At 42.6% G+C, this 12,595-nt stretch overlaps 1 protein-coding gene across 2 annotated transcripts in view; it reads right to left on the bottom strand.

The window, feature by feature from the left end:
* Nucleotides 1-1,135: 1,135 nt before the first annotated feature.
* phldb2b (pleckstrin homology-like domain, family B, member 2b) overlaps nt 1,136-12,595 on the bottom strand; it is a 37,073-nt gene continuing 25,613 nt past the window's right edge. Inside the window, exons 10-23 of one of the 2 annotated variants that reach the window (XM_070852750.1) lie at nt 12,197-12,358; nt 11,784-11,921; nt 10,441-10,569; nt 8,944-9,099; nt 8,556-8,666; nt 8,365-8,439; nt 6,908-7,051; nt 6,668-6,767; nt 5,313-5,463; nt 2,808-2,898; nt 2,448-2,594; nt 1,927-2,146; nt 1,698-1,783; nt 1,136-1,517 (exon numbers count right to left, since the gene is read on the bottom strand). In XM_070852750.1, coding sequence (XP_070708851.1) covers nt 1,377-1,517; nt 1,698-1,783; nt 1,927-2,146; nt 2,448-2,594; nt 2,808-2,898; nt 5,313-5,463; nt 6,668-6,767; nt 6,908-7,051; nt 8,365-8,439; nt 8,556-8,666; nt 8,944-9,099; nt 10,441-10,569; nt 11,784-11,921; nt 12,197-12,358 — 1,851 coding nt within the window. In that variant the 3' untranslated portion in view covers nt 1,136-1,376. The remainder of the gene's footprint in view (nt 1,518-1,697; nt 1,784-1,926; nt 2,147-2,447; nt 2,595-2,807; nt 2,899-5,312; nt 5,464-6,667; nt 6,768-6,907; nt 7,052-8,364; nt 8,440-8,555; nt 8,667-8,943; nt 9,100-10,440; nt 10,570-11,783; nt 11,922-12,196; nt 12,359-12,595) is intronic. The other variant, XM_070852751.1, reaches the window with a different exon arrangement.

Genomic DNA, 12,595 nt, shown 5'->3' with positions numbered 1-12,595 from the left:
ATACTGGAAAATTACAAATTGAATGACACAAACTATGTGAAACAGTTGTTTCATTAGTGAGCCTGTGGGGACACTACTGTAAACCCCGAACAGTAATCCACTTTAAAAATGGCTGATTCTCACCATGTTGAGAGTGATTTAAAAGTCTGACATGAAGATGTGGCTTGTTAGTGTCATTCAACGCGTAAGAATAGCACCTCGGAGCTACATTATAAGCTCACATTGAATACATGTGTACTTAAGAGTATGCACACAAAACTTCTTTAGCGCATACTATGAGTATAAACTCACAACATATAGCATGCATGCACGCACATCCATGCACACAGTTAAGACCTGAGAATGCCACAGTAATGATACATGAAATTAAACCTAGATGAAGAGTTAAAATACATTTTCTCAACTAAATGAATATGCACTTTTTATTCTGTACACAGGCAGCTGATTAAAAAAAGATTAAAACACACTTGAATGTTCTATAATCCCATCGCAAAATTGACCACAAGTTTATCTAAAACATGTTAAAATTGTTTGAGCTTTGTACGCCACTATAAACAGACATCTGCATATGAATACAGAATCTGTAGGCAAGGGCCAAGATTTACCAGCTATTTTGAAATGTAACTTTTTATTAGGTTTTTATATTAGCTTGCTATCTGTTTATGAAGATTAGCCAAAATGTCTAAAAGAGGAGAGGGGAAGTCTTACGTCAGTTATCCATTATCGGTTATCTGGAAATCTGCCACTCTGGAACCAGCAAAACTTCTGCCCTTCCCCCTGTGGCTGAAACACTGTCAGACAACAGATGATGGGCTCAAGCATCGAGCATTTCTAAACAGAACTGCTGCTATGTATTCCTAGTTGATGCTAATGTTGATAATGACATAAAATACAGCTGGTACAAACTGGTTTTCCAACAGTATCTCCATGTAAAAAAATAATTGTAAAAAGCTTCTTATGGATAAAGAGCTGCTGTGCCATAGTTTCCTCTCCTCTGAAGGAAATCGGTTGTAATAAGCTCATATAAAAGCAAACTTGATTTTACACAAAACAAAAGCAAAACCTTAGGCAAAACCCTTTGGGACACCTGAACTCCCTCTAAGGCACAGTGGAGCAACGCAGCATATTTCAGACATGCTGAACTTCATTACTTCTCTGGGATGTTCAAATAACCATCTCGTATCTGCCTACAAATTCACATGAATGCTTCTTGCAAATGCGGTGGATAAAATGTTATGAAATTATTAACATTTTAATCTTGAGTAACTCAAGGCTGCTGCCAAGAAGCGTCTTGATGGACCCATCAAGACGCTTAATAAACATAGTCTTTAAAAGGCACAAAGAGTTGTAGCACCATGGCACACTGTGCCCCTTCACTACACCATGAACTGGGTGTATCCCTCAGCACCTGTGACGATCACATCCATCCAGATCCTCATGGCCTCAGGAGACGGAGCCACCATGTAGTAGACTCTGTCATGAGTCTTTACGCTGAAGGTCAGGGAGGGGTTTGGGCTCTGAGGGAGAGACAGGAGGGAGGAAATACGAGGAGAGAAGGAAGATGGGGAACGATGAATGGTGAGTGGGAGACAGAGAGAAGAATTTTACAAATGAGGATATTAGGAGGAGTTATTTGCATTCATCACTTTTGTCGCAACATACAGTATATATGTGTGTGTAAATATGTAAACACATACCTTATGTGCATTCTTCAAGTGATCATAATACACTTCTTCAATGGCTTGGAAGTAGATGACTCCTTTAAGTTTGGCTTCATGCTTGTCTGCAGAAGACAATAGTTGCCATAACATGTAATACAAATGTGTGTAAATGTACTGTAGCACCTTCAGTTTTATTCATATTGATTGATTGACTTGCATGTTTAGGTGGTAGTTTTTATGCCTGCATGTGCATCCTCATGCCTACCTGAATAGTAGGAGAGCGTGCGGCGGTTGCGGTCAAAGACGAACCAGCGTTTCTTCCAGGTTTTGATTTTGCCTCCCATTTTGACCAAATAGCCACGGCAGGTCTTTTCAGAGATGGACAAGTGGAAGCATGTGTCTGTGCTGTGGCCCGCGGACTCAATGTGAGCCCGCAAGTCAAAATCATCCTTTCGCACAGGCAGGTAGCGTGTGAGTGGCCGGGACTGGAGAGGAAAGAGTGAAGGAGTTGATCCAAAAGAAGAGGTAATTGCCTCAAATAATAACAGTGACGTAATTATAAGTGTTTATATTAGCATGCAGCTGTGCATCATATGTCAAGACAGACTCAGGTACAAGACTCTTTCTTCTACTGCCAACAGTTAATGGTGCAGGCAAGAGAACAAAAGATGATGAATGAAGCTTATACTGAGAACTGTCAGCACAGACATGATTGAAACCATACAGTGAGGGGGGGGGGTTATGCATTATCATTTAGGCTATAATATCAGCATTCTTCTTTCCTACCTGTGCCCTCTGTTTTTCTCTCAGTTTCACCTCACGGTCGATGAGCTTCTGGCGTCTGCTCGTCTCCTCTTGTAGCCTTTTCTCCAGTTCCTCCCTCCTCCTCCGCTCCTCCTCCAGCGCCTGCTTTCGCATGTCCATCTCACGCTCCTGAGTAATCATGTCATTTGTTAAGAGTTTTAAAAACACACGCACAGCCAAAGAAATGGGGAAACAAAACTGTGTTTTATTGAAATGCCAACTGAAGCATTTTACCAGGTAGTGTCTCTTTAAGTCTGGGGATTTTTTAATCAAATTAAAATTTAAAACTGTGAAAACAAATGGGATGAACTCAATGTGATTCTGATATTATCTCCTAGTGACCTTGTGCTCCAGGAGGTTTTTCTTTTCTGCCTGGGCTTCTCTCAGCAGGCGCTCCATCTCCTCCAGCTTGGCCACATTTGAAGTGCTGGCACTGCAGCACATAAACACACACAACACACATCAGAGGAAAACGCAGCAACAACCTTTTTTCTGTACGGCGAACCGCTTGGCACACAGTCATGGGAAAACAAACGCTAAATCGACTGTAATATGGCTGATCCTTAAATACACTGAAAATGTAATGAAGCTGAGCAGCTGCCAAGTTTATCAATTAAACCTGCTACACCAGCAGCAAGCGTGACAAACTGCATCCATTCATGCTTTTCCATGTGCTTTTTCAGGTGCTACATTTTCTGACAATCTACAGGTCAGTAGATGCAGCTACACTTAGCTTCATACTTAAGCTATTGCTTGGATGGTGGAGTACGTGTATGGGTTTAGCATCCCAACAAAAAGGCTACACTCTCGAGACAACCTAAGGACTGGACCACGTCTCTCCCAGACCGCAGATGGTCTACACATGGCAGGCATTCCTGACTGACATCAGAGGGATGGGATTTGTGAATGTTTATCATGTTAAACAATATTTTTCTCTGCCTCTCATTTTCTCTCTCTCACACACACACACGCATGCACAAACGCACGCACGCACACACACACACACGGAAATGGATACTCAGTGTTGATCCGTGATGATGTCACAACATTGTTAAGATGAATGGTGCACATTAGAGTCAGTCTAAACAATCAGGAGGGAAAGGAGACCAAGAGAAGTAGGGTACCCCAAGTAATTGCAAAGAGGAAAAAGTATCACGAGAAGAAAATGCTTTCCCCAATCTCAAAATGATTTGTCAGTTTTCTCTAAAACTAAGGTAGTCAGCGTGTTCATTATCATTGAATCTGATTCTAAAAACTATTTAGGCAGAGATGAAAATCAACATGCCATCTAACTTAACAAATATGATCTATAGACTTAAATCAGTATCCTTGACTGCATTTTCTTCACTGTAGTATTTGCATTTAGACTCCAGTAACTCTTACAACACATGAACCCTCTTTCCCTGTCATCACTCACATAAACATTAACACATTAATTCAATCTCATTGTAACATCCATCCTTTCCTCTCTCCCTCCAACCCCCTTGCCGCTCGCTTACCTCAGTCGATGAGAGGGAAACGCGCTCATGGTCATTGTAGACCAGCCCAGTTCACATCTATTTATTGAAGTATTTGGATTATTTGAGAAGAAGTTTATTTATCTTGCACCAACACTTGAACTTCCAAAAAACCGGACACATCACTGACAAGACTCCAAAAAAATCCTGTTCTATACAAAAAAAAACAAAACTACATTTATGTCCAGCAGGGATCCAGGTTCCACCGGACACATCTTCCAATCCCATCTAAACCGGGACAACGCAATCCAACTGGAACCATACTGAGGATCACAGAGGCAGCCTGTTCCAGGAAAACTTACAGGAGCAATCTGCAAATGGTTTGGCTCTGTTCAAAAATCTATGTGCAGGAATGAGACCATACCATTCAGAGAAACAAGAGGAGGGGAGACAAAAGACAGATGCAACCACTGTAAAAAGAGGAGAAGGAAAGCAAGCACACATGGTTTTAGTCCAGAGGGGGCAGGGGGGTGGGGGTGGACCCCCAAATGTACCTCCACACTCATGTTGGTTTGCTCAGTTCATTTAAACCTGGGGGGGTTGACTGTGAACACACATACACACGCATACACTCTTTTCCGTCTTCCGTAACCTGACTCTTAGAACACTAATCAAGAGTCCCCCTTAACTCATATAGCACACACAGTTCTACACATCTAATTCTCCAAGGAGGGACCATGAAAGGCGGGAAACTTCTGCTTTGCAGCTCCACACACTTTTTACATTAACTCACTTTCTACTCTCTTTGTCCCCCCCCATCCCCTTCCTATGGTAAATGTTTCATATTATGACCACAAAGAGACATTCTTGTGTTTTCAATGGTCGGTCTCTTTCCATATTTCAACTTTTCAACCTGTCTGGCTTTGACTTCTCTCTTGCTCTGTCAGTTTTCTCTCAGTTCGAGTGATCAAAGTAGCAGTAAGGAGTGTTGATCAGCACATAAGTAGTCAGCACATACTTCACAATGAAATATTTAAGCAAAACAAATGGGCCTTTTTCACAGAAGACATTTTTCTTTGTCACAGTAGGAAAAGCACAGGTGTAGATAATCAAATAAATGATGGCTGAATTCCATTTATCTGCTTTAGTTTCAGGGTGCAGGGTGTTGTGCACGCTGGCTCACTGTCACAGCTTACTGGGACAGAGCCACCCTTAATGTTACTACTAACACCTACTAGGACAAGTCAAAACATCTGCTCTGAAAAAGGCCTATTTTACACTTAATTCAGCAACACACCACGATCAGATCATGTAATGATCAATGTTTTTGTTTCTGTTACTTCTATGAATACCCACAGAAATACACTTATACACACACAAGCACACCTACCTGGAGACATTGTCAGGTGAGCAAGCAGAGATGCTGGTTTCGATGGAGTCCGTACTATCCACACTCATTGTGTCAAAGGCCTGGTTGTCACGGTACCCAAAGGCATCGAGGTAGACGTTGGTCTGAGAAGCTGCCCGGGAGCCGGGCTGACCTGAGAAATACACAGAAAGAGGAAAAAAAATCCAACAGCTTCAGTAGAGGCTCACATTAGTTATCCACATGCATGTGTGCACTCTTGTGCTGTACCTGTCTCTGTCACTCCATCTGGGACAACAGTTTGTCCAGATGGCTCCAATTTTGGAACACAATGCCCCGCCACAGTGAAACTTGTTTATAAACTCAATGAAAAATGCGTCCAAATACAAGGTCACACAAACCAATAAAAAACTGTCTGCACAGCAAGTGCAGTACAACAGAGTCTTAAAAGTGGCTTAGTCAGTCCAATGATCTGGTCTGGAGAGAGAAGTACAAGGAGGAATGTTGAAAAAACTTACAGTGCAGATACTTAAAAGAGAGACTAACTCAGCCTCTGGGTACAGGAAGAAACACACACACAAAAAAACTGATACCATCTGCCTCATGCAGCTGACCCACCCATCTGATGAGCCAGATCAAGGGACCAAGGGGACTGAGGGACCATTTACACGTGCCAGTGTCCGGAAAAAACAGCGATACTATTACACCACAAGGCACACAATACTCAGAGTACTACTCTGTTTTATTTTGGATGAAGCAACCAAACAGTTCTCTATGCAGGATCAAAAGTGGTTAGTCTGCACATAAATAATTTATACATATATATTATAATACATTTTCATTCAAGATACTAGCGACATATCCATGTTACACTGGCAAAAGTACTTAACGCTTAACTTAAGCAGATTTTCCTGATGATGGGAAATGGCTGGTTGACGTGTGGCATGAAGTTGATGTAGAAGAAACGCTTTTTTTGCAACAAAACTAATAGTTGTCAAATTGTTCACACTCAAATCAGCACTGCCACTGAATAAACTGACACACATATGAACAGCAAACTGCACTACTTGATGGAGCAGCCCTCCTCCACTATCTCCACGGGCAGATAAACAAATGAAAAACTTTCCCGACAAACAATGAGGTGCACACCCACACACTAAACCTCTGACCAGGACAGATGTCACCATATAAGGTGTATTTTCATGGGAGATCAAGATAGTATTTGGCAGTGAAGTTAGACATATTTGTGTATCTACATGTACTCTCTTTATCTGTAGTATAAAGAGAAGTCAGTGTGTTTGTGGATGTGAGAGCAGATGGGTGTTATGTGTATGTATGTGTGTGTGTGTGTGTGTGTGTGTGTGTGTGTGTGTGTGTACCTTTATGCAGACGTCGAGATTCAGCTTCCTTGTTGGATAAGGAGAGAATTCTGGGAAGAATGCTGCCACAACTTGTGCTCTGTACCAGGGGCTGATGGGACTGTAAATAACCGAGAAGAGACCAAACTTTTTCACATCCATGTTTTAGTTAGCAGAGACACAAAAATTAAGTATGGCTTTAAATTATTTATATTGGTTGGTGTCATTTATGTCTACATGACCGTGTACATGTGTGTGTACCTTGTTAGGGAGGCTGCGCCCCAGTGTTGCACACGAGAACTGGGAGGTCATGGTGGGCGTGGCTCTCTTCCTGGGTAATGTGTCACTTAGATGGGAGCCACCTTCTTTCTCAAACCTCTTCCTCTCTTCCAGTAAACGGAAATGCTGATGGAACACACACACACAAATATTAAGACACACCAAAACCGAGGGAAAGGATGTACAGCTGTCCATAAAAACAGACAAATGCACACACACACACACACACATTACCTGCCTGTGTCGGTGATGGTGTTTTTTGACAGGAAGGGGAGGTGGGGGAGAGTCAGGGAGGGGAGAGGGGTCTCGGTATGACACCATGTTCTCTGGCCAATGCACAGAGGGTGTTTTGGGGACGGGGCGGGGATTTAGATGGGAGGAGGAGGAAGAGGAAGAAGAGCAGTGATAGTCGGCAGGTGAGGAAGAATGACACAGCTTTGAAAAGAAGAAAAGAAGATTGTAAGAAAACTGAAATAGTGCAAAAGGAGGGAAATTGGGGAAATTATCAGCACACATTGACACACATACTTTGCATCATCTACGTCTGTGTGCAAAAGCTACAAGTTCAAGCCCTTAACACCACTGCACACACCTCATCCTCTTGTGGTTTGGGGGTGTCGCCATCAGGGGAGGGGTTTACTGCAGACTCAGGAGAGGCATTGGCCAGAGCGGGGGCAGGGGTGGATTTAGGGTCCCCCCCAAGCTGTGAGTAAAGCTCATTGATTTCACTGACTGTGACATAGCCCTGGAAAGTATCATGTGGACAAATGGAGGAGAGAGAAGGGGTGAGGCATAGCATGAAGTGTGTCAGCCATATCAAGATGTTATGACAAACCTGAGAATTAGTTGTTAGAATGATGCAGAATTCGGTGCCAATCTTAAATTATTCAAATCATTCAGACACTGCAGTGTTAACATTCATTGAGTGGAGTACACAAGACAAAAGACATTCTTACAATGTGATCTCAGTATTAATATATGTGAGTATAAGCTGTGCATAGAATTAAAGAAATAAATCTCTGCTCAAATTCCTGCAACTTCTGGCAGTCACAATAAGAAACCAAAGAGGAGAAGAGGAAAGAAGGAGGCAGGAGGGAAGGATGAGATGGGTTTAAACTGACTGTCTGGACAAACAGGAGAGGAAAACGGAGCAGGTGATATTAGTAAAACAAGACAGAAGTACCTCAGTATTCTTGAGATAAATAGAGGAAAGTAGGGATGAGAGGGCGCACAAGTTGACTGGAGGAGGAGAGGAAATTGTGGCATAGACGGTGTCACAGCAATGATCGCTCAAAGACTGACACACATCAGCCAGGGAGGCTGTATCCTAGCGAGCAGAGAGGGACACCCCAGCGGTCAAAGCCCACTCAGAGTTTTAAGGAGTTCAAAGAGCAGGAAAGTTCTCATTTTTCTGCCTGACAGGTGTCAATCACACCTACCTCTCTTAGGGTGAAACTCCGGCCACCAGTGAGGTCAGCATATTTTCTTTCTAGCATGGCGAGGTTTTCTTTCTCCTAACAGACGGAGAAAGAAACAATGTTAAAACCAAAATCAACCTCTTCTTTGTGGGTTTTTCTAAAAACAGAAGCAAGTCCCATGCACACACATGAGAACACGGATATCCTCATACCCTTTGCAGCATTGCTTCCAGGTTACTCCTCTCCTTCAGGAAGCTCTCCTTTTCTCGCTGAGCCTGCTGGGTAATCTGTGCTGCCTGCTTCTTCAGAGTTAACAGTCGCTCCTGAAGAAAAAACACAACAAGCTTGTTACATTTCTAACTCAATTACAGTGCGTAACTCAAAATAAGTTAGTATGCTTTCAAACCATTGTACAGACACTGCTAAAACAGTCAACGAAATAAGGCTTGTTTCACTATTAACCAATGCCTCTTAGAAAAACTGAAAAGAATGCACATTTGTAAAAGTAGTGTTTGGGATTTTTTCTACAGATTTCAGCTCATTCCTGACTTAAAATCTAAATATAACATTGCGATATTAGACATTATTGACAGGTGTTACCTTGCGAGTGACAGTGCTCCGTTGGTAGTCTGCGATCTCCCGGAGAAGCTGTTGTGTATGGATCTCCTTCTCCTCGTCCTGCCTGCTCTCTCTCTCCAGTTGCTGAAACTCCAGGTCCTCAAAATGCTTCGTCTCTGCCTCGAGCACCTCACAGTCCTGACAGAACACACACACACACAGGAAATAATGCACAGGTAAAGAGGCAAGACAAAGTAATGCATATATAGAGGACAAAAGTAACAAGACATACTTTTATAGTACACACACACTTGAGAAACCATGCAAGATGCAGACACGAAAGGACTTGAACTACAATCCATCCCCTGTGTATGAGTGAGAACAATGCATGCAAATACAGCAGTTTAATATAGTATTAAGATTTACTTACTCTGGAGCAGTACCATAGCAGTAATACATCAGATTGTGGTTCAGAGTACATTGTGAATACTTGACTGGTTGATGCATTATTGATCAATTCATGAAGTAAACCATTTATAATGGATCAAGTGCACATGCAAGTATTGAACAACAAGCTGACACATAAATAGCTGAAACTGTTGATCTAATTTGCCTTTTTGAAAATTTTAGTAGTGCTAATTTATCCCAGTATGGGTGACAAGTGAATCATATTAACAGCAAAATATCTGAGACACACAGAAATATGCAGGCAATTATGTATCAAAAAGCACTCTCTCATCCCACAATACACTTGCACAGGCAAGGTAAACCAGACACACAGATCACTGACTGCAGTCATGCAGACTACCACTCCAAGGCATAACCAGTGTCTGTGTAAACATGCCATACTGTCAGCATTCCCCCAAAATACACACGACTTAAAAAATAAACTGTTGTCTCCTCAAGAGACAAACATCTTGTTATGTGGGAGGAAACCGCAGCACCTGGAGAAAACCCATGCAGATTTAGTTAATTAGTGACTCTACATTGCCTGAAGGGGTGAATGAGAGTCACTTTAACACTACGCCCAAATGTCAGTGTATTTCTACAATAGCCCAACAGGGTTTAAAACGCTTGAGATTCTTTAGAATCCAACAACCCTTCTGATGAAATGAAGAGATGTGTAGAACTAGAAACCAAAAGAGTGAGGCGTAGAGAAGAGAGAGCATGAACCGGGTAAAGATCAAAGTTTGCCATGGGGAGGTAAGTTTGCTCAGGGAAGAAAATGTGAAGAAAATGTGTGTTCACATGCAAGTCCAAGTATGCATCATGTGTCTCTTTCTATATGAGCATGTTCATATGAACACCTGTCTACGTTTTAGTGTCAATATGCATAATGTGCATATACATCTGCTTTTGTTCTGGGTTTCAGTGCATGCATGCACAGGTGTTGCATTTCCCAGTTATCTTGAGTATTGTTGCTTCTGTGCTTGTCCGAGTGTTGCGTTTTGTCCACATGGGTACATTGGTTTACACACTCAAGTACATATCTTCCTGTGCTTGTGAAGCGTGTGTGTGTGTGTTTGTGTGTGTACTGACCCTGGCCAGCTGCTCCTGCAGGGGCTCCTTGGTGGCCTCAGGGCAGCTGTCCAGCTGGGAGCGCTGCTCACACACAATCTGAGCCAACCTCTCTACTCTGCCCCTTTCTGCCTGTAGTAACTCACACGCCTGGCATACACACATGTACATACACATTGATGCACAAACATGCCCACGCATGTACACATTTGTTCATGTGTACATACAAACAAAGACAGACATTGCACACGCACACACACAGGACAGAGAGAGGATGGCGGCGTTAGTGGGATTGGGGAGCCACAGTTAGTCACTACGGCGACCAGGTCAGCAAGATTAGCCTAGAAGGAGGGGGGAGGGAAAGCTGGAGGATAAAAATCTACCGAAGGGATGGAGAACTGGGGAGAAATTGAGTAGAAATGAAGGCATGAAGGTTGTATGAATAGTGTCATGAGTTGTCTCTCCTGCCTTTTTCCTCCGTTTGTTTGAATGGAAATGATTGAGGGAATGGGTGAGAAGGAATGGCTCAGTTGACTAATGGTCCTCTCTATAAATATGACAACATATACAGGCGCCCAAAATCTGAACAAGCACTCAACCTTTGAACACTCAGGGTAACACTTATATCGGATCATTCTGTCTCTCTTTCCCTCAGTCTCACTCAGCGTCATGATGTGGTTTTATAATGCTGTGGGGTCCATGGAAACACACTCACACACACAACAAATTCAATCCGTTTATCTGCTTACACTCCCAACCCTGTCAATGATACCATATGTTTGTATAAATGTAGACAGACACACAGCCCTCCCTTAAGAGTATGTGTCAGATAGGATTGCTTGGTGACCGCTATACCCTGGGTAGTATTAGCAGATGTATATTTGGACCAGAGACAGCATGAGAAGGATTAACACCTACCAGTTAGTCACATGACCCATAAATGTAGAGTCTCGGAGTGGCGTATGTATTTTCAATACCACACACACACACACACACGTACACCTAGAGAAGGGAAATGTGTGCTACTGGTTAAAACCCAAGTTTAGTGTGCATGTGTGAAGACTGTGTGGTAAAGTGGGTGTTGAAACACTTTTTTATGGTATGTTATGGTATGTTTCTCCTCTCTGCCCGACACTAATATCACTTACCAGTCCCACAGTAATGAAACTCAAACAATCTGCAGAAGATGCATCATCAAACACCTTAGTCTGTAGGTTAATGTCTTCTGAAATTCAAGTGTCCTCTCATCTTTAAACCCAATGGTGTGTTAACAGGCTCTTGGTCTCTGTGTCAGCCATGAGAAATATCCCTCTCAATCATTTTTTTTTTTTTTTTTTTACAATCAAGTGTAGCCTGATGAATACCTTCTCTTTTTCCTGCTGGGACTTGGCCTCCAGTTCACCCATCTTGTTGTGAAGTGCTTCCAGAGCATCCTTTTCCTGCTGGAGAGCAGCTACCTCTGACTCCATCTCAGCCTCCACCAGAGCTCGCTCCACCTCCACCTTGGATAGATACACACCAGTGAGTAATCCAATTGTATTGATTTGGGTCTGTTCTGTAGGTTCTTTTTCTTCTTTACAGCGGTGATTTTAAATTCCTATTTTTAAAACCATAACATAACACTATCTATAAATGTGTGCTTTCCACTAACAAAATGTGTGACTGAATTGGAAAGAAGCTGAATTATTTAATAATGGATTTCTAGCCTTAACATTAAACAAGAAATTGTTAAGATGCTGCATTTTTGCGGCCGTGTAGTCCCTCCGTCTCCTCCTACCTCCCGGGCCGATTCGTCCATTTGGTTATCTAGCTCTTTGATCTTTTGCTCCAGCTCATCCATGTTGTTCAGCACCTGGATCCTCTCCTCTTCCACACGCCTCACTTCCTCCTCTGAAGGCCTTACTTCCTGTCCGCGGCGACGGGCTGCTTCATCTAGAGCCTGGTAGCAACATCGTCGACAGGGTCAAGGAAAGAACCACTTTAATGATGTAGTTAAAATGTTATCAGACAAAACTGGAGGGATGAAATCTAAATCTTGTAATATAGCTAACTTATACTCGCTTGGACAATGACAATTCTTTTACAGCAAAAACATGTGGACAGACACAGGCACCCATAGACCCACACCCACAAACAGCAGCTGTCAGTTCTAAGTGGTAACACTTAGGCTACTCTA

Source organism: Pempheris klunzingeri, chromosome 21, assembly GCF_042242105.1.
Source record: "Pempheris klunzingeri isolate RE-2024b chromosome 21, fPemKlu1.hap1, whole genome shotgun sequence".
Lineage (NCBI taxonomy): Eukaryota > Metazoa > Chordata > Actinopteri > Acropomatiformes > Pempheridae > Pempheris > Pempheris klunzingeri.
This window is presented reverse-complemented; position numbering and strand designations above follow the sequence as displayed.